This window comes from Artemia sp. Qi Xiang Cuo, chromosome 21 (assembly GCF_049724085.1).
Source record: "Artemia sp. Qi Xiang Cuo chromosome 21, ASM4972408v1, whole genome shotgun sequence".
Lineage (NCBI taxonomy): Eukaryota > Metazoa > Arthropoda > Branchiopoda > Anostraca > Artemiidae > Artemia > Artemia sp. Qi Xiang Cuo.
This window is the reverse complement of record NC_142814.1, coordinates 15154486-15177945: the sequence shown is the minus strand read 5'-3', so window position 1 is coordinate 15177945 and position 23460 is coordinate 15154486. Positions and strand designations below refer to the sequence as shown.

General features: G+C 35.0%; 1 protein-coding gene across 1 annotated transcript in view; it reads left to right on the top strand.

Annotated features, from left to right (window-relative positions):
* The window catches only part of LOC148939270 (uncharacterized), a 191711-nt gene that overhangs the window by 102280 nt on the left and 65971 nt on the right, over positions 1 to 23460 (top strand). The window contains exons 22-26 of the mRNA XM_089107180.1: positions 1085 to 1227; positions 1894 to 1996; positions 8267 to 8399; positions 9537 to 9766; positions 13571 to 13704. Coding sequence (XP_088963306.1) covers positions 1085 to 1227; positions 1894 to 1996; positions 8267 to 8399; positions 9537 to 9766; positions 13571 to 13704 — 743 coding nt within the window. The remainder of the gene's footprint in view (positions 1 to 1084; positions 1228 to 1893; positions 1997 to 8266; positions 8400 to 9536; positions 9767 to 13570; positions 13705 to 23460) is intronic.

Sequence of the window (23460 nt, the reverse complement as noted above, 5' to 3'; positions counted from 1 at the left end):
CAATGTTTTCAACAATATAATTATTTGCTGACTGAACAATGCTATCCTTTATCCTTGATTTCTGTAAATTGCCTAATTAATTTATTTTGATTAGATATGCAGAATCGGAAAAGATATGCAAATCAAATTAATTTTAATACAGAAAATCCTCCCCCCCCCCCCCCAATGGGAATGTTTTCTCATACGTAAAATAACGATAGCATTTTTAAATTTGGAAAATTTCGTTGAATAAGAAATTCAGAGTTTACAGAAAAAGATTTTTTTTTTATTTCAGAAGCGTGTTAGCTGACAGAACTTATAATTAACTACCCTGTTAGTCAAATATCCCAAAAATGTGGAGAATTTGACCGGAAATAGCTGTCAATTATTTGTGTTGACGGGTCTCTAATTTCAGTCAGCACGAAAAGTATTAAGAGGGCCTGTGGGGAGGGGGTGGCGGAAAAAATTATACCTAAAACCTTCGAAAGAGTGTACTCTACAATTTTTTTAAGTTTTTTGGCAATCGTATGAACAGTATAGTGATGTATACAGGACACGCAGATAAACATACATTCGATTTTATATCATATTAATAAGCACCATAGTAAATCAGTTGTTTGACAGCTTTCATTCCTGCTACGTCCTTTAAAATTATAGTTTTTCTGGAAATATTAGAATATATGGAATATATTAGAAAATATTAGAGTATATGGATTGTTTGACTTGAAGCAGTGCAAAACGATGATTTCTTAATCGTAAATAACGGAAAAAACTTCTTATAAAATCGAAAATTTATTATTATAAGATCTTGGTTTTTCTATTTACCTTTTTTTTTTAGCAAATATTTCAATTTCTTACGTGTTAATTCTTGTTGTTTCGACCTTGTAAATAGGTGATAGATGGCTATAGTACACTTAGCCATTATCAGAGTAAGCCATTCATCTGGCCAGATAAATAGTACATTGTATTGTTTTATATTTTTAATTAATACTGTTTCATGTAAAGAGTTCCGTTGAACAAATAAAAGTATTATTAATTAAATTTCTCACAATTATTCCGATTTTTTTTTAGATAGATTTTAGATGAAATACATATTTAATTATAGATTTGGAATGCGATACCGACAACGCCTTGGATTCAAAAGCAGAACTGAGTGATATTCCAAGCCCTCATTTCAGTGTTGATGCCATAGCTTCAGAAGCCAGTCTCTCAGGTGTAGACAGTAAAGACGTGGAAGATATTTTCAAGGTATTGCTAGCAAAGCAGCTATTACTAGGTTACGATTATTATATATAGATTAATTAAAAAAACTTGGCGGAGATCCTTGTCGAAATATTTGCTTTGTTTTCGTTTTTATTGTTTGTTACTGGCTGACAAATTCTTCGTTTTTTTCACCTGTCTGATTTTATTTTTCATTTATTATATCTTTTCTTTATTTCATACGTCATGTATAGCCAGTGTATTCTTAGAATGTCTTCATATTTTACTCAAGTCTGTATCTGCAGGATCGGAGGAAGGTGCCCTCGGTTAGAACTCTCCTCTCCATTACCCCATGAAATATGAAATGTTACAAAAAAAATTTGAACATATATATTATATCGCAAAAGCTAGTAAAGGGTTGGACTCCATTGTAATTGCTTGATCTCCTCCTTCAAATTAACTTTTGGGAACCGTTCTGCATCTTTCTTTTCTTCTCTGTTGCAGTTAGTAAGTATTTCTTTACAGTTTATTTTTATGATATGTTTGTTATTATAATAATATATATTTATTATATGTTTTAATTGTTGATTATAATATATATATATATATATATATATATATATATATATATATATATATATATATATATATATATATATATATTTTGGTTATGTATTTATTATTATTATTGGTTTATGTTTACTATTATGCTAGGATGTTTTGGCTGAAGACGAAGCATTTAGTAATTCTGCAATGGATAATGAACATCAAACAATTACATTACACGGAATTGGTGGACAGCAATTTACACAGCAAGGTATGTTCATCTCTTTTTTCTTGTTCTTCCTGCAAAGTAGGTTTTGTTGGTGATCCAATTGAAGCTGAAGTGCAGTAGCTGCCAAAATTATAATTTTACAATTTTTTACATTTTGATTCTTGAACAGAATAAAAAACTCTGTTCCTACAAAAGGTGAAAAACCTTGTGTTTTATAAGGTTTAAGAACATGGCAGATACACACTTCTGCCATGACTTAAATATATACATATATATATATATATATATATATATATATATATATATATATATATATATATATATATATATATATATATATATATATATATATATATATATATATACATATAATATATATATATATATATATATATATATATATATATATATATATATATATATATATATATATATATATATATATATATATATATATATATATATATATATATATATATATATATATATATATATATATATATATATATATATATATATATATATATATATATATATATATATATATATATATATGTGTGTGTGTATATATATATTAATATGTATATATATTATACATTTGTAAGAAAAACCACTCTTATGCATGACAATTGGTAATACATTAAGTTTCCAGGCCCATGTTGATATCACCCTAAGTAACTCTTTGACATTTATACATCTTTTTCATGCTTTGCCTTTTTTTGTACTGTGTATTTCAACTTTATTTTGATAATTTGAGATTTCTTAGGGAACAAATTATACTATTAATAAAAAAATAACTTTCTTAGATAAGTAAATGTGAAAAAAAAATTTTTAAGGGGGTGGGGTGTCTGGAGTTTTCCAAAAAATTTTATTGTTTTATATTATTGAGATAGAAAGATAAAAGAAAAATAATAGTGTAATAATAATCATAGGAATCTCTTAAAAGTTTTGATGCACATCAGTTCGTTTATGGATTTGGACTAAGGACTAAGCCCTTCTTCTAAGGACTAGGACCAGTCTCCTGGTTTCCTTTTATTGCAAGTAATTTTGTCTTAGTCTTCTATATATAATTTCTAGGTTCCTATAATTTTCCGTATATAGTTTCTAATTTCCTATAATTTCGGTAATTTCTCTGGTAAAATGTAGTCGTTAAAGTTATTGAAAATGTAGTCTGTAGGAAGGCTTTTCCTTTTCTTTGTAACAGGTAATGCGCTTAACTATGCCATAAGGCATTTGCGTTTTTTGTTGATCAACAGTGTATGTCTATTTGTAAATGAAAAGTAAATCTACTCCTAGTCTCCTTTTTATTGCAAAATAATTTCCTCATAGTCTCCTATATAATTTCTCCTAGTCTCCTTTTATTGCAAAATAATTTCCTCATAGTCTCTTACATAATTTCTCCTAGTCTCCTTTTTACTGCAAAATAATTTCCTCTTAGGCTCCTATATAATATAATTTCTCCTAGTCTGCTTTTTATTACAAAATAATTTCCTCATAGTCTCCTATATAATTTCTCCTAGTCTCCTTTTATTGCAAAATAATTTCCTCATACTCTCTTACATAATTTCTCCTAGTCTCCTTTTTACTGCAAAATAATTTCCTCTTAGTCTCCTATATAATATAATTTCTCCTAGTCTGCTTTTTATTACAAAATAATTTCCTCATAGTCTCCTAAATAATTTCTCCTAGTCTCCTTTTATTGCAAAATAATTTCCTCATAGTCTCTTACATAATTTCTCCTAGTCTCCTTTTTACTGCAAAATAATTTCCTCTTAGTCTCCTATATAATATAATTTCTCCTAGTCTTCTTTTTATTACAAAACAATTTCCTCATAGTCTCTTATATAGTTTCTCCTAGTCTCCTTTTATTGCAAAATAATTTCCTCATAGTCTCCTACATAATTTCTCCTAGTCTCCTTTTATTGCAAAATAATTTCCTCATAGTCTCTTACATAATTTCTCCTAGTCTCCTTTTTACTGCAAAATAATTTCCTCTTAGTCTCCTATATAATATAATTTCTCCTAGTCTTCTTTTTATTACAAAACAATTTCCTCATAGTCTCTTATATAGTTTCTCCTAGTCTCCTTTTATTGCAAAATAATTTCCTCATAGTCTCCTACATAATTTTTCTCTTTTTGTTGCAAAATAATTTCCTCATAAGTCTCCTATGTAATTTTTCATAAATAATTTCTCCTAGTCTCTTGTTTTTAATTGCAAAGTCTCCTTTTAATATTCATTCTTAACTTTCGGGCTTCCTCAATGAGTGAATCACTTGCCAATTCGATTAGTTCAGCAAACACTAAGAAGAGAAAGAATACACGACCCTAGTTTTAACTGTGTTTTCCCAGTCATCTGGTGAACTTGATTTTTTATTTTTTATTTATGTCTGTTTGGATGTTTGAATATAGTACAGGAATAATAAGGTTTGACCAGAAACAAACTGATAAAGTAATGCTTTCTTTATTATCCAGACCAGAAAAAATCGCTGAACAACATATCCAAAATCTCCATCTCTAACTCGTTGCGAAATTTGTTTTTTTTTCGCCGTTTTTGTTTATTTATTTTTATTTATTTTTTTGGGAAAAAATGAAATATCACGAAAATGGTGTTTGATATGTCTTTCTGTATTAGATTTAAAGTCTGAAACGATATCTGATGTTAGTTTCTCCGAAATGTAAAATAATAAGTCAGAAATACTCTGTTTTTGAACAAAATGAACAGATTTTAACGTTTTAGGTAAAAAAAAAACAAGCGTTCGATAGAAGTGTCTAGATCAGTTTTGAGTTGACAAACTAGGTTTTCTGAGATATTTCAAGATCTTTTTAATACCCATCCTCCCCACCCTTCCCTAAAAACCTTGCTCTTCGCAGGAATTTTAGATCAAAATCCATTCATCTTCATCACCATAAAAAAAACGACATGGTAAAAATTATTTGTAATAAAACGTAAGAAAAATACACATCTAATTGATCAAAGGAACAAAAATCCCAGGGAAAATTAAATCACAGGCTTAAAGCTCATCCTCAGAAAATTCATCTTCTTGACACTTCGCGTTGTTGCACGAAACTCCTCTACATACTCGACAAGCTATGGTGCATTCCAGGCAATTTTTCTTGCAGGAACATCTCTCATTGTCGCAACCATCAACTCGGCAAGAACACTTCACTGTCTTTAGAAGATGAGCAGGAGCAGCGGGGAGATCCGTCATTTTTGGCTCTAAAACTTCGTTGCTTTGAAGATTCCATCCCCAGCTTAGGGGGTCAACCGTGTTCCCTAGCCAACTCTGAACTGGCTGTAGACTCGGAACGAATGATACTTCGCTGCCATCATAGTTGGAGGCAGCTCTTGTGGGTGTACGAATGAGGTGGCAATATTGACTTTCCTCTGGAAAACTTGGTTTCTGGCAGTGTCAAGACTTGGCAGATCCTGGCAGTTGTAGAATATCAGCAAAGCTTTCTCTCCAGCCGCAGCTATCTCAACATAAGAAGCAGATTTATTGGTAAACAGGGTACCGGCGTCTCTGAAACTCAAGCTGGATAACAATAGCTGAAGAGCTTATCCTTTTCCGATGCCATAAAGGTGCAATATAGTGTCGCAACCCAGTATGGCGTGACAGAACGGCATCAGCTGGAAAACTTCTGATCCTAGCTTGTCTTTTATCTGACAAACATCCCAAGCTGAGCATTCACTTCCGAATTTTGCTTCCAGTTAGAAGTAAACTCGATTTGAACTCGTGTCTACATGACAGATGAGGTGGACGAGAACATCCGTGTCATCAGCAACCACAATGGTGTCGCTATGGAGTGCAGTTTCCTTAGGCTTCTTCACTATGTCTAGATCAGCATCCCCTTCAGAGTGTTATACATCGCAACCGCTGGCTACCAGAGCGTTTCCAAGAATCTTCAGAAAACGCGATTTGTTCTCCTTGCATGAAAGAACTCCTCTTTCTTCGTGCAAAGATTTATGTTTTCGGTAAAAAGCACTTCGTCGCCGATATATCCAGCTCGAAGCAAATGGGTCGCATCTTTGATTGACACGCCGCTGTCGTATCCGTCAAAGGTGACAACTGCATGAGTATACTTTTTTTTCGATGTAATGAATGTACGAAGATGTGATAACCTTATTTGCGGAAGCGACCTTCCACAGGATCCGATGGAGAAGGGCGCCCCTATCTAAGACGAAGCGGGTAATTCCCACCGGTCTTGGGGACTGAGCGTCAAACCCACATGACTGATAGACTGCTTTTGCTAGCTCGGGCTTGTTGTCCTTTCGCAGGAATCCGTTTCTTTCGAAAAGAACAGGAGAAATGGCACATAGCTCAAACTTGAAACAATCCTCCTTGAGACTAGACCTCTTGGCAACGATAATGAACCTCTGAAAAAGTAGCGCCGGGTTGATCTGCGCCACCTCAGAAGAGCCCGGCCTTTTTGTGGTCATCAGAGTCACTTGGTTTTTATTTTTAAAGACGTGTTCTTTCAAGATGTTTTCCGGCATCTTGTGTCAAATTTCCTTCCCAGCAGATTCGGCTTCGTCAACATTCACGCCTGGAGATGAAGTTACTCCATTTGCAACGTTTCTCAGTTGTACATTGCCTTTGAATGGGGATGAAACTTCGAAGAAATTTACCAACTTCGCGGTATATTCACAGTCATGGGTTTGTCTGTTCAGACTCAAGTCACGATGCTGCTCGCTTGTGGAGTAGCCGATGTTCGTCAGGTTCTGCATCAACAGGTTTACCTCAAGACACGCCGGCCTCGATAGGACCCAAATCAGGCTCTGTTCTTCAGTCATGCCACCACCACCAGTGAGTCCTCCCGATGTCTTTAGGCTTCGCATATGCTCTTGTTCAATAACTAAGTCTGTTGAGAGGCCGGCCCAGTGCCGATCTGACCTTATAATCGTGTGTTCTTGCTCACTGAACATCTGAAACATTTTTGGGTGACTACTGGGAAGTTTAGTCATCTCTTGGATATGCAACCATACAGATTTCACGTAAAGGTTGTACCCAGATGCGGCTAGGTAGGGAAGCATTTCTGCTGCAACCTGCAAGTGCAGGTCCCATAGGCCTAGTCTCTCGGCATGTATAAATTTAAGAAGCTTTTCAATCATGTCAAGGTACTGCAGCCAGAGCTTTGCTGTTCGGTGATCTCGTAGGTCTTCAATCTTCTGTTTGATAAGACTTTCCAGTGGTCCTAGCTCTGGTGCTTCGTCAAGGTCTCTGGGGGGACATTTTTCCCTCAAGGGTGTCGTTGAAGAGTTTCTCAAGGCCGAAAGTATCCAAAGATCCCGCATCTTTTCCTAAAAGATGAGCGTAGAGAGCCGAGCTCACGAGAATGTGAGCTCTAATAGCTCTAGAAATTGCTTTCCCAGAGAGAATATGTGGTACCGTTGCCGGTGCGTATACTATTTCCAAGATTTCTTTGAGCCCACTGTCTTGCATCAGGTGCCCTATGCATCCGACGAAGCTTATCATCGAGTGAAAGCCTCCGAGTTTGATCTTAATGTTTTCCAGCTCATTTGACACGTCGGACTTGATAATCTTCAAAAAAAAACATAAAAAAAAAGATATCATGGTTATCACTTATTTTTTTTTGCCAAAAATAGCGAAATTTTGCTATTTTTTTACTAAAAATGGAGTTTTTCATTTTATTTGACGTTTATAAGAAAAACTAACGTCAGAAACGGTTTCAGCTCTCAATTCTGATACAGATGACGCATCGACCACTCATTTCGTGACACTTCTATTTTTTCATGAAAAATAAAAATTAATGTAACAAAAATAGCGAAAAAAAAACAAATTTCGCAACGGGTTAGAGATGTAGATTCTGGATATGTTGTTCAGCGCTTTTTTCTGGTCCGGACGGTGAAGAATTATCAATTTGTTCCTGGTTCGGGCATTTTTTTTCCGTATTATTACTGTACTAATAGTGCAATGCATGTTTTAATAATGCAAAATCTTGCAATGCTTTATCTTAGAATGTGGAGATGTTTACATTTGTGTATGTTTGAATAGTGCAATGACTATATTTGAGTAGTACAATGCATATTTTGGCCAAGCAAAATTGTGCCTTCTTTTATTTAATAATATTATGCTGAATAGTTTGAATATTATTGCTGAATAGTCAAATGGCATATCAATAGCTCGGTGTTTACCTTAAAACATATAGATCTTGTGTTTTTCTCCTTTTTTTGTACGCTTATTTTTGTTTGTTTGTGTCTTATACATGTCTTATTCTTCGAGTTATAATGTTTGTAAAAATATTTTTCCAAATGAAATAATATCAGTTTTTTATTATCTCAATTTGTTTCAGTCGTCAATATGGAAAATATCCTAAAAGTGGACGAAGAGATAACTGGCAAACATATTCAAGCTCACCCTCAAATGTCTAATCCTACCCAACATGTCGATCGCCAGCAATTGCCTTTTATTCAGTCTTTCCAAGGGTTGGTATTTCTACTTTTTACTTTTTTTTTCTTTTTCTTTTTACCTTTTTTTGTCTTACATCTCTTTCATGTTTTTTCCTTATTCTAGGGTTGAATTTCTTTCTGTTGTATGGTTTTATTTATCTTTGTGGTAGGGATTTGTTATGCCCTTACTCTTTTTATCATGCTATTCCCTTGCTATGCCCTTCCTCTTATTATGCCCTTCCAATTACATCTTTTTCATGTTTTTTTCTTATTCTAGGGTTGAATTCCTTTTTTTATGGTTTTATTTATCTTTGTGGTAGGGATTTGTTGTGCCCTTCCTCTTTTTATCATGCTATGCCCTTCCTCTTCCTTGCTATGCCCTTTCTCTTTTTATGAGTGTTTCTGACTCCCTCGCCCATCCCTAATCCCTTTATTTAATTTGCCCTTTTTAAATTTTTCGCCTTTTTTGGTTTAAAGGCTATTCCATTTCAAAACGACTTACAATTACGATTTAACGATTTTTTCAATCTATTTTCATATTTACATTAGCTCTGCGTATTTTTGAAAATGTTCAGATCTTAGAAAACAGATCTTGGACCACTACAAATATCAATGAAAGTTCTCTATACCCAAAGATCTAAGAATACTGTAGACACCACATTATGATATCTTAAGCGATTTCCATGCGTCTTTTATTCGTGGGAAAAATACACCTTGGATGTGTTCCAGAACTCAGTTATCTTGTTCACAAATAATTATTTGTTTTTTATCGAAGTCAGTGGACTCCTCAAAATTATAGGCAGTTTTTAGTACTGTAAGTATCAAACGGATTGCAGTTTCAGCCTTTTTTCATGTATTATAAGTATTACATGGGCTGGAATTTCTTGTTATCTGCTATTTTAGGCTGAAGACAATGACAAATAATTAATGGTCATTATTGATAATTTAGCCTTGGAACGCACCACTCATCTTAAACAACGGTTCTCAATAGTAGTTCGCGCCCAAGCTTAACAGTTCTGTCTGTGGGAAGCTTAAATCATCCACTGATCACTCAACGTGTAATTTTGGCTTATAGTTAAAATTTTTGAATATAATTTTGATTCTAGTAATATTATCTGTTTGTTCCGTGCGAGATTTTTTATTTTTAGAAGTTATATTGAGATAATTTTTTAGGCATTGGCAAGATCAGTCAAATGACTCCCAACAGATACTTCATCAAATATCTCAAGGAGACCCCCAGGGTTTAACTTCCATGATTGATTCTGATCATTCGTCTGGGAGTGGAACTCCTCGCAACAACACCCAAAAATGGGAGGCAGACGAAGCTCTTGGGGAAAATGCAACAGTGTCGGCCGTTCTATATGCTAATATTTGTCAGCCTGATTTGAAAGTGAAATTTCCAGGTAATAATTTTGTTTCAAATTCTGGCTAGGTTGAATGGCCCAAATGTGGAATTTTGTCCAGCGTTGCAAGTCAGACCAGACACTATTTTGTGATGATTTAGGATTATATCGTTATTGAAACGGTTATCAACCATTATTAATGACAATGTAAAACTGATGATTTAAACTAGTTTGAACGAATTCTAATAATTTAAGTTGTTAATTAAACAATAAATAAATTGAATTACTTAATAAAGGTAATAATGACACTAAATCTGTTTCTCAACTTGTAAAAACAGGAATCCAAAAACAGTTTAGTCGTCACATTATAATATGAAATTTTATAATTTATAATTGTATATTATAATTTCATAATATGTTATATGTTATTATGTTATGTAATATGTTATGTAATATGTAATATGTTATAATTATAATGATGAAGTTTTTGAAGTCAGAATAGAATAGGATATGTTCGCTCATTAGATAGCTTTAAGCTAACACGAATATTTCACTACAAAAAAAAAGAAGAATTTAGATAAATAAATAAACGCTACAAAAGACAACAGCAACAAAGACTAAATTAACAAATCCCAACCTGAGAGCAAAATTTTCATTTATTCTGACATACTCATTCCGAGAAAAACGTGATTAAAGATTTTGACTTTCTATTTTCGACATTATAAAGAATGTTGAAAAATAAAACAAAACCTATACCTCTTGTTCGTCTCGTGGCAATAACGAAATATGATGAGTTTGCTGAACAAAAAGCTCATTTTTTCTGTCTTTTGTAACTTCAATTACAGTTAACTACAGGTTAAAACATCAAGTTTGTCGTTAATTGTTTTCCTTGTTTCTTGAATTATTTGTTGCTGAGCAACATAGTTTCGTACCGAGTCCCCATATAGGCCATAGGAAAGAACAAAGAATTTTCGGGTATTATCTGTTTAGTTATTGTTTTAAAGGAATAGGGTAATTTTGCTCCCAGGTCTCGAAAAGCTACTTTAAGATCGGCATATGTAGATGCAATGACATCTGTAATAGGGATAGCACTGTGCTTTAAAATCATTTATCATACTCTTAGATTCTTTAACAGCAACCCAACTATATCAATTATTTTGTCAATTTGAATTGTTCTCTGAAAATAGAGGAGAGTCTCGTGATTTCGGAAACACGATGAAAAAAATCTTCAGCTAGTGTTTAATTTTTTTATTTTTTTTATTGTTTTTTATTTATTTATTTTTAAGAAAACAAAACCAGGTATACCAAAGTATTTTTCAGTCTAAGTGGCTGTTTTAATAGACTGGGAGACTGTTTTTTAAGTCTTCAACCGTGTAACGGTCATACAAAAACGACAATAATGCATTCAGACTATTATGAAGGGATATGTGAAATGAGATAAATAGAGAGATTGAGATTTACCCATATACAATCAGAGCACAAATAACATCATACCCGTCGAAAACCAAGCCGAGGGATAGTTCTATTTGCCATAAACAAGAAAACCCACAATTCTAACCTGGCCCGGGGAAATCAACTGCAAGGGGGTAATAAGACAAAAAAAAAATCATCCTGAGATAAGACAGACACATGTTATAGAGACAGGTGTATTTGAGTTTTAGAAATAAGTTCTGATACCCTTTGATGGTTTACAATTTATTTTTCTAGCGGATTAGCGGCAATGTAGACATACTATTGTTTGATTCATATGATTTTTTTTTTTTTTTTAATTCTACTGTAAGAAAAGAAATAGTTTGATGAACGTATAATTAGACTGAAAAACGACGAGCTATTTTCCAGTGCGTCTGAAGTTAACATCAGGCTGTTAAATTTCATTTTATACATTAATACATTATACAGAATACATTAAATTTCGGTTTGTATATTAAATTGAACTAAGTTTAGGTTCCATTTTGAATTAAAATGGTCCATTTGTAGCAAATTGTTACTAACTAAACGTTCAGGTCTTCTACGTTTATTGTACGTTCGGAATCACACATACAGATATCTAAAAATTGCCCTCAACAAATTTTTAACAAAATGTGATTAAATTGTATTTGAGTAATTTGCGAAAACTGAGAGCCATCTACTAAATTGTATGAGAGCCATCTACTAACTTGTATATCACTACCTGTTACCTAAAATTTTGAAATTGCTCTGGGGGTTCATTTGACTAATCTTTATGTCATTCAGTGTGCGAAGATCTCCCTCCCCCTCCATTCCCTGCGTATTGGTGGCTCTAACGATTTTTATACCCCTGGGTTCATGATTTGTGTTTTGTGATTGTGATTTGTGATATTACTAATATAATGTATATAAATTTATATTATCATAATTATTTTATAACAGCTGTATTATAATTATGATGTGATTATATTAATATACTTAATCAATTTTGTTAATTGATGTGACAGCTGATAAATTTGAAATGCTTTGGTTGTTGATGGACGGAATTTGTTTTCGCGAACAGATTTTGTATTTGATCCGCAGAAGGGTTGAAAAGGAAATAACTTTAATTAAATTACATTAAAGCCAAGATGAAAGCTATTGGCCATCCTAAAAACTAAAAACAAAAGACAAAATAAATATTTTGTTACATCATATAATTAATAAAAAGTATTTTAAATAAATAGATAATATCCTCTTTTTGGAGGTTGTGATGAAATGAGTCTTCTATTCTAAGCCTGAGTCACGTGCTTTTTTCTGACAGTCCCGGCAATACTGGCAAATAATTTAATTTTTTTTTTTTTTGCATTAGAATAAAATAAAGTTAAAACAATTATTTGATCCCAAAAAATGTTCTTTTATTCTTGTTTCCACATTTAATAAATAGATATTCTATATAGATGTTTTATTCAACGCTACCTCCCATCTACTCAGCGCTGCTTCTTTTCTTCATATTTTAAATTTATCATTCAAAATCACGCTGTTAAAATGTTGCTTACATTTAACTTCTGAAAACCATTGGCTGAAATAATTTCAACCGCATTATTCCTCCATACTAAATGCATATCTCGAAATAATCCTGAATACACTGGAAAAATAGAGTCTCAATCGTTGAGATCCGAAGAATGACCAACCAGCCTCATATTATCCGCCAACGTTAATGGCAATATCTAGGTCATATCTAGAGAATGGGGGACCTTAGAACTCCCAAAGCAGAATTAAGAAGGAGAGGTCGTTCCAAGAGCATTCCTACGCCACACATGTCAGTCACCTTTTCGCTCTGTTAACACGTTTCAGTAACCCTAGTGGGAAGATTCACTGGTGGCAGCAGGATATCTCGAAGACTGGAACCCCCTTGTCGATGTCCGAGGCACCTCTGGAGGCACAGGAGGATTTAAGGTATGGTTCCATACTACAAGAGCGCCCTACGCCATACTTACCAGTTAGATATTCGCTCTCTTAACACGTTCCCGCCACCCGAGTGGGAAGATGTGCTGGTGGCAGCAGGATGTCTTGAAGTCTGTAACGCCCTTGTCGATGTCCTAGGCACCTCTGGAGGCACAGGATGATTTAAGGTAAGGTTCCATACTACAAGAGCGCCCTACGTCACACTTACCAGTTAGATATTCGCTCTCTTAACACGTTACTGCCACCCGAGTGGGAAGATATGCTGGTGGCAGCAGGATATCGCGAAGTCTGGAAGCTCCTTTTAATGCTCTAGGTGCCTCTGGAGGCATAGGAGGATCTAAGGTAAGGTATTCCTCCGTACCACAAAACACTTCAAAAAACAAAAGAGGCGCTGATATTATTTGCACTAAACAACTTGTCATAAGAATTGGGATGGTTTTTAATACTCATACTGATCATCATTTTATGTAGTATGGAAGGAACGAGTGAAGCAAATAGCAAAACTCTGGAGAGCCCTCCCGTCCGATCAGAAGACGCCATTCCTCCACAAAGCAAAGGAGAACAGATCAGCAAACAAGGGTCCTCGTCCCTCTCAAGTCACCCAGGTATGAATAAGTTTTTCAGATCTTCTACTTTTTCGTTTTAGGTTATAGACGTTTAGGTGAACGCTAATTTCTCTGGTGTAAAATTTAATGGCAAATACGAGTCCACGTCATTTTCATAGAACCCAAATATGCTGATGTCTCCAGATCTTTTTCATTTTTATTATTTTTTTTCTGACTCAAATTTTATAATGCCAATGAAGGGCTGCTTCCTTCTCTAGGAACCCGAATATGGTAGTGTTGTTTTTGGTTTAAGCTATGTACTTTTTTATTGACTCTACCCCTCTTTACGTATAATTTTATATATTTGATTAATTTTATATATTAGGAATCATTAGAAATTCAATGAATTTTATAAATTGGGAATCAGCATAACAAACCAACTCTTTTCATGTATATACTGATACCAAAATTCTGTGTTTTGGGGTTTCAATTACTATTGAGCCGATTTTCTTGTTACTTACAGTTTGTTACCACGAACTGTTTGAAAAGGCTACATCACTCCGAAAGTCTGTTTTCCTGAACCTGGTTTTTAAGAAAGCGCTTCTATCTATTTCCTGGGTGCCTTTCCGCCCAAGATCTGGTTTCTTTTGAATTGAGTCAATCACAGCTACGAGTGTTAATTTGAAACTTTGAGTATTTTTTTGAGACCGCACTGCCTTCTCATGACTATAAATAACAGCTCAACAGGGAAAATACTTTTACTTGACAGTGAAACACAGAAAAATCTCTGGATATTTCGATCACATATACAGTGGTCTTCAGCAAATAAACTAAAATGACACCAATAGAATATCGACATTTATTTAAAACAAAAAATTTAGTTAGATGCTGTTTAACGCTCTTATTTTCTTCAAAGCAGTTATAGATGCAAATCTCTTTGACTTCCAATTTTCCGGGCCTAGCTTGTTTTGTGTTTCACCGCCCAATAAAAGAATTTTCCCTTCTGAACTGTTATTGTACGTCATCGAAAGGTCATTAATAACGTCGTCAACGACGACGTTATACGTCGTCTTCGAAAATACGTTATCCCTCTTTTTTTCATGATCTCAAATTCTTTTTTCTTCTCATTTTCCTGATAGAAAATTTGATTAGAAAACAAGAACCACCATTTTTCTCAATGAGCCCAGATATGGTGGTGTTTTTAGATCTTTTTCTTTTTTGGTTTAAAATATGGTTTTTAATTAGCATTATTCAAGACCTTTTTTGTTTTTTATGTCAGTCAGTGAGTGGTTTCAATTGTCTGTGACTTTTAGGCTAAACGGATTGGTGAATATCCATTTAATTAGGCAGTTCAATTAAACGTATCGGTTTAAGATTTTGCTTTGATTTGTATTTGTGATAATGTTAGAGGAATGGGTATGGGTTTCGTGAATGGGTATCGTTTTAAGTTTTGAGTACTAAGAGCACAAATATAATTTTATTCTTAGAGTAGCTGGACTAAGAAAGTAGTGACCAATTTGACACAATTGTTTGTAGGGGTCTAAAAAGTCTTATGTAGGGGGTCCTGGCAGATAATATTTGGTGGGTCTAAATTTAATAGGTAACTGCTGCGTAAAGGGTAATGGATAAAGTTAGATGGAATCCATTTTTGATTGGCCAACCTTACTGTTTTGACATCAGCTCACAGCACAATTAATTAATTAATTACCCAATCAATTGTCAGTTTCTTTTTTCAAAAATTGTTAATTCGCTGTTGGAACTCAGCCGAAAAACAATTGCCTTAGTTAGATCTAATCTTCACAGTCTTTGTCGAGTTTTGGGAACAATGTAGAAATTTAGCTACAGGGAATTTACCGGAACCAGCAAAGTTTTGAAAGTGGTCTATGAAAAAAAGGGTTTGGGAACCTCTGTTCTAGTCTTTGCTCATAAATATCGAGGAATGGGTTGATAAATTTACAAGGTCTATATGTAAACAATATAGTATAATAATATATTATTATTATATATTATATATAATAATATGATATAGTATAAATAACAGGTAAATTACAAGGTCTTGTGTAGGGGTCCAGGCAGATCATATTTGGTGGGTCTATAATTTGGAAGGCTACAAGATCGACAGAGTTGTCAGATTTGTAAAACGGATAATATCTCGAAAGTCGAGGATTAATTTCTTGTTTTTTATTTAATTTACTGCTCTCTAAAAAATTGTATAAATATTTTCTATTTTTATAGAAAATTGTATAATTGTATAGAAAATTGTTATAATTTTATAGAAAATTGTATAATTGTATAGAAAATTGTATAGAAAATTTTATAGAAAATTGTTAAAATTGTATAATTGAACGATACTTTCTATTTTAAAGCTTACAATTTCTCACCCGTTAGAATTAATGCAATACACCACTGTTGGCTTATTATCAGATAAATGTCCATTTTCTCTTACGCATAGATTAACACCTATAATATAATGTTTATTTGCATGTTAATCTCTCGTCAGTGGCGGATCCAGGTTTTTTAGGGAGGGGGGCGCAAAATAAATTGATCCGACAAACTTGCGATAGGAGCAAGTTTAATTAACGCAAACTTGCGTTAATTAAGTAAATTACACTAGTTTAGACTATTTTAGGGGGTCGCCCCCCCCCTCGCCCCTCCCCTAGATCCGCCACTGCCTCTCGTGGAAGTTAGCCTGTTTTCAATAGCTGTAATTTCGCAATAGGGAATAAATTGGTTTGTGTAGAAGTTCTATTTTAGTCCTTTCACGGGTTAGCTAAATCTTGCCAATAATTTATAATTTATGGATAAAGACTTCAATTTTTGTGCTCCAATCGCTTTATTGGTCCATGTCGTCACGTGATGGTGAAAGAGGTAAACTTACCTTTTTTCTGTATACACTTTGCTTAGTTAGTCCTATTTAGAATCCATCGAGATAGTGTTGAATTTTACATATGTGCAATAATAGGGAGTTTCTATAATAGGGAGTTGCAATAATAGGGATCAATAATAGGGAGTTTCTGCGGTTGTATTAGTTATTTTCCCCGAACCATGGTAGGGTTAAGAAGAGAGTACTTTTCAGTTTATTGTCATTGTAGTATCCATTAGAAGGTTCGTCCCCCTCCAAAGATATATTTATGTATAGATTGTTGGTGGCCCAGACCTTGGCATTGTGGGTCAAATAGTGTGGCAGTTACGCCCCCACATGTAGTACACTTGTCGTACCTACACTGGTCATAGCTGTGGCTAAACGGAAATCAGGTCGTCCTCGTCTAGGGTGGGAGGATGTCAAAAAGAAAGATTTAAAGGAACCGGGAACTCCGTAAGAGGGTGTAAAGGGGAGGGTTCTAAATGGATTTGGAGGGGGGAGGAGCGTGCGTAGCTGTGTTGGAATCAGGTAGCCTGATGCTGTAATGAGTTGTTAGAAGAAGAAAAGAAGCCCACAGCACGGATCAACAAGGGCAGAATTCGTAGAATCTGTGGCGTGTCAGAGTTGATTGTTGTACCGTGGGCTGCATTGATTACAATGACTGAATTGCCAATAAGAAGAGACTACCACTAATGATTTTGTTCGCTCCATTTAATTTTTATTTAAATTCTAATTTTTTTAATTTTAATTTTAAAAAATCTAATTTTATTGAATTATAAATTGGATTAATTTTATTAATCTAATTTTATTTAAATTTAATTTATATAAATTCTAGTTAATTCCAAACAAAGATCCCAACTTTTCTCGCGTTTAAGAAAGTCAGACTTCGCATTAAGCCATATTATGATTTGAAAGGGTCAGGACAGAGTTGTGCCAAGGGGAGTGCTCCCGTTGGTAGCACCCCCTTTCCACTGAAAGCTTGAAAGTTGGCACAAAACCGAGTTAGCTTCATCTAAATAGCGTAGAAAAGGATTTTTTTATGGTTTTTCAGAGAGCCTTCGCTAATCACTCCAAATTAATTAAAAGACTAAATAAATTAATCCAAGTTTTGGATACAAATTTGGAATTTAGGGATGATATATAAAATCAGTAGAGATTGAAGGACTGGATTGAAATTAGCACAGATTTAAAAAAAAAACTAGTAAATATTTATTTCGTTCATGATTTATAACTGTATTTACAAAGAATTACCGCCACGTTACTGAATGTGCGTATGTTAGAAATACAAAACAAAAACAGTTGAGTGAACTTCTTGATCCTAACCATAACTTTGTCTTGTTTTTATTTTTTATTTTATATTTATTTCTTTCAAAATAGGCTCTATAATATAAGGGAATATACAAAATCCTTTTCTAATACATATTTTTAAATTTTCTTCTTTTCTTTCTTTTATCCTGTGATATTTGGTCCATACTGAGATATCCTAGATGTAACTCCTTTCCTTGTTTTCTCCTCCTTGTCATTTTCTAGAAAATAAATTCGTTACCTTCATATATTTCTCACATAGTTTTCCTACATTTCCATTCACTACTCTATCTTTTCTAACTTTAAAGTACTCGTATAAGATCTCAATTTAAAAAAAAAAAGTTTCCTACCGCTATCAAATACATTACTTCTGCGTTTCATAGCAACAATACTTTGCAATTGATTTTTTCTTCCTCTACGCATTCGCCCTATCCTTTCGATTTAATATTTTTCCATACCCCCACCCCCACCCCCCAAAAAAAATGGTGTAGTAGGTGCATAAGCCGTTCTGTCTTTCTCTTAGTATCCTGACAGATCAAACAGGCACTGTTATGAATGGTATATGGAAGACCTGTCAATTTTCAGATAGAATCTTCTCGAGTCACAGCTACGGTTGAAAAAAATAACATACTTAACCCTCCCTCCTAGAATTAAAAAAAAAATGTATTTCTTTCACAACTTCATTTTTAAAGTTGGACAAAAATCCGTGCCCCCCCCCTCCATTTTTATCAATTGGTGCTCCTGTCATTACGCAGAAGTAAAAGGGCATGGAATTTGCTAATACTGACACTCTATTGTCTACCCTCATCTAATATTACCTAATATTTCCCTGGATAAGCCCCCTTTTTGCTTGTAGATGGAGACAGACTTGATTATGCACAGATTTTTTTGGTTTGTTTGATTTATTAACACTCATATCTCTTCCCCGCACGCTTACATTAGTTAAAGGAATCAAGAGAAAAGAAAGGTGCAATCTCATCAAACGAAAACAAATCCAAAGATGGTGAACAAAAGAAAATCCACTCAGAGCCACAGATTAAACTGCGCTCTTTAGACCGTATCCCAGCTCCAAACGTGACAATAACTAAGGAATTTAGCGCCAAAAATGTAACGATCCCCATACCTCCTCCGCCACATCACACGTCTGTAAAACGTGTTGAAAAAGTGCCAGTTAAAGATATCCAGAAAGTAGTTGAGGTGGATTCACATATAAGAGTTCTTACCCCCTCTGAGATTATGAGAACTTTACCGTCTCTGGAACATACAAGATATGATAGCAAAGATTCGGTAATTAGTAACTTTTTGATTAGATATATGCATGAAGCATGCCACATTCAATGTCCCGAAGAGTATGTCCGTAATTTATTAGTTTTTTAAGTTATTAGTTTTATCTATACTATTAAGAGCTAATTTTCTATATGACTTGTTTTTTCATAGTTTCCTTTCATAAATTTTGAGGAATTTCGTTTTTCGTTAAAAGTAAATAATAACAAAAGGAAAAATCTTTGTGAAATTTGTCTTGGATAAGCCGTTTGGAAACTAGATGAATCTGGAAGCTCGAACTCGATAAACCCTTCTTTTTTTGCCATCCAGATAATTAGTTGATTTTAAGCTTTTTAAGTTCACCAGTAGAGCCCTCAAAATTAGGGATTACGAAATGACACTAAAAATGACAAAATGTTGACTAAAAATTGACCTAAAATCGATCCCTAACAATTTTGCCCATTGAGTACTAAAGGATGTAGGTTTGTAATAAGAAAGTTCATTCAAAATATACTTAACCATTTATGTTTTAATACCACTTAACCATTTTAGGCTTATCCTAATGACCCTACTTACACCAAAAGAGGTCTTATCTCAGTACCACTTAACTATTTTATGATCACCCAAACGACCCCAAAATGACAGATATTTTGACCTTTGAAAATTAAAGGATTTGTATTCGTAGCAATACAACAAATTTTAAATTAACCTGTATTTAACCATTCTATTTTCAATATGTTTAATCTAGAATTCTATCCATAAATTCATTCTATGTTCAGACCTGGGAAATTGGAACAACCGGATTACTTAATCCTTACATTACATTCAAACCTGCATTTGTGTCTCCCTTTGTCAGTTTTCTGAAAACAATCATCTAGAGTTTTGTTTATTTTCATATTTTTATTTTAAATGGACAGGTAATGTAGTTTAATATTTTACTATGGTCCCAAAAGCTTTACCGGAGTTTTTATAAAGTAGGCAGGGGGGAGGGTGGTTCAAACAGTGAAGTTTTACGCCACCATTTCCGTCGAGAAATGTTATTCGGATTAAATAAATCGTTAATCTGTTCCATGGATAGCCAAAATCAGCACTGGGTGTTTTCCTCTGTCAGCTGTTTAAAGACAAGTATATGGAACTCTGCATTTGTCTGTGTATTTTATTTTTTTAAATGTATTAAAGCTCCTCTGGCAGTTCTAGAAGGAATCTACAAGATTTTTTGGAGTGGGGGAGTCAAAATATGAAAAAATTGATTTCTATGTCGCTATTTTTTCGGTGGCGGGTGTGGTTTTTCTTATTAATTAAATCATTAATCTGTTGATCGGACAGTAAAACTGGCTATGTGATTCCTTTCTCCTTTTCTCAGGTTTTTGTCGTGTAATCGACCATCATTAAAAATTATTTTGCTGTCACCCAAAAATTTCGTAAAGATTTCTTTTATGAAAAATAAACGCCCCAATCTGGATTTATGTTGGGCACTTAATAGGAATTAAAGATGAATATATTGCGGAATTTATCAAGCAATTCTGAATTCTCGCATTTTGAGGTTGTCCCTTTTTTTTAGTAATTTTTAGTTTTAAATTAGTTTAAAAAGGAGAAAAAAGAGCTTTTTAGTAATTTTAGTTCCTCGGTGGCCCTGTATCGCACTTTAAATCTTGTCTTTCAGATAAGAATACCCACTTATTTTTGTTTTGTTTTTCCAGAAAAACGAACTTCTAACCATCCTTATTACCAAATAGGATAAACTGAAACAAGTTTATAGACTGAACCAATTGAAAGAGTATGCTGAAGCGAACAATACGAGTCTCGAATCTTGGATTTAGATTGTATATTTATTCATACAGGATAAAGGAGCAATAATAAACAATAAAAGCACATACTTCACTTTTTCTTTTTTTTAGAAAAATAACAAAAGGGAAAAAATACACACACACTAAAAAAGGAAACGACAAACAGCCGTCCACTGACTACCCGCCGAAAACACATCCGAAGCTAAGTACCATGTCCAATTAACAATGCAAAAATACAAATCCAACTTAACCAAGAGACATTAACCTCAGGGGGGGGGGGGTAATAAAACTAAAATAAATAAATTAATAATAAAAAAAACCTCATTCAGAAATCAAAATGTTTATACAGTTATTCTGAAGGCACTGGGCGCAGGGATTGATGCCCTCTGTGGCAAGGTTGGGTGATTAGTCTTGCTACGGTCCCTGTGAAGAATACCCAGCAATTGAAACGTTGACTCGACGCCCTATGTGGCAGCAATGAATCTGGAGGATTCTGTTCTTATCCTGAAGGCACTAAACGAGTGCCTTTTTTTAGATGAATCAGGAAGATTATTCCAGGCACCATGAATAGTTGTTAAGGGGTGGAAGCCTGATCTGAGTGACGACTTTTTGACTTAGGGCTCCTACCGCGTTGGGGGCGGCGTAGAGATCGTCACAACTCTGCTCCTCCACGCTGACCGGTTTTGTGTTAAGATTGGGGCCTCGTCGACAGCAATATTGGCCATCTCCAGGAATATATTGAGACTATCCTTCCACTTGGCCCGGGGTCTGCCCCTCGGGCGGGACCAGCCATGAGCTTTTGGATTAAAATCATAGATTATTCGGGCTGGGGATGTCGTTGACAGACGTCGGAGGTGTCCAAACCACTTGAGAGTGCGCTGATCTATCTGCATGGAGAACGGCACTTGGGAGGGGAGCGAAAATAACCTTGCGTTGCTGACAAAATCATCCCACCGAAGTCCTTCAATCCGACGGAGCTGTTTCGTCTGGCAGACGTCTATGATATTGAGGGTTGTCGATGTTTCTGCTGCATACAGCAGGACCAACCTTACGGATGCGTTATAAATTCGTATCTTCGTGTGCCTAGATACATGTGGCATTCTCCAGAGAGCGTTGAGCCTTCCGACGATAGACGAGGCTTTTGACATTCGACTGCGTACCTCATCAGCTACGGAGCTATCACTGGACAGTACAGATCCACGATAAGTGAAGTTTCTTACAACTTCAAAAGGAGCTCCGCAGACAATTATGTTTTCGGGGGGCAGGATAAGGCTTGGGGGCTCAATTGCCATTATCTTAGTTTTGAGCCAGTTGATTTTCAGCCCCGCTTTTGCTGCCTCTTCCTGTAGGACATCCAGCGCGTCAGTCAATTGGACAATTGAGTCGGCAACGAGAGCAGGATCATCTGCGAAATCAGCATCCGCAATCGTCTTTTGTTTCGGCGTCGGCTTCGTTTGTGGGGGGGGGGGTAACAAACAAGGACCGTCATTTTTCCTTGCTTGTGACTGAGTCACACATTGGCGATTCTATCCTAGACGGGAGTGAATGACAGACAGTTCTTGGACTTGTCATCAAGAACTAGTCCGACACCGTTTCTTCTGGTGGTTGTCTAGCCAGACCAGAGTAGGTGGTATCCCTCACCTATGGAATCATTCCCATTCCCGACTAGTTGGGTTTGTTTTACCCCAGTAATAGAGATGCGGAAACGCTTCAGTTCCATCGCCAGAAGCGTCTTAGCTCCGGGAAAATTCAGTGTCAATACATTCCAGGTGGCAATACGGAGGCCACTTTGGTCAAAAAGATTCTAACGCTGGTCATTTCACAGTCCAGGGGCAAGCAAAGGTCGGAATGGAATAAAGGAAGATTCGTCATCCGAGGCAGTTGCTGAGCTATCCTTTGCAATGGGTCTCGGGTGGAGGGTTGCAAGCCCAACCAACCCTAGTCCTGGATCCTGACTAGAGCCAGGATGCACCTGGATACTGAGAATCCTCGGGTGGGCTCCACTCGCCCTATGAGGTTGAGGCCACCCTGATCGGAGCGTTTAATTATGGGATACCCCATACCCAGAGGTATGTGGTCAGCACACATTGTCTGCATTCGAATCTTGTCAGAATTTTGAAAACGGTAGGCAGAATGGACAGAAACATGAGATGGACTAGTTGTGAGGGCTGCATGAACGTCACTATGGAACCTCATATCAGGAACGTCAGACGTCCCACAAGCCCGTCAGATCAGAACTTCACTATGTATTTTAAGAAAAACGGAAGACACGTGAAAGAATGTTCATCTCTTTCAATGAAAGAAAACTTTTTGTTTAACAGGAGCTTCTAAATATCTTGAAAACCAAATAAGGTGTAGGTAAACAGATTGAACCAATTCGATAAGTATGTTGGGGTGAAAATGTGCTACGAATCTCAAAAGAAATATCACACTGCATTTTGAAGTACTGCGTTTTATTTAACTCTACTTTTTTGTTGTTTATTTTAGCAACCCAGTAAGGTTGTTTGCTTTGTGTTTCGTCCCTGTTGCCTTTTTGTTACTATTGTCTCTTTTTTTGATGATACTGAAAAGTTGTGGCCGAAGCTTGATTCTATTTTG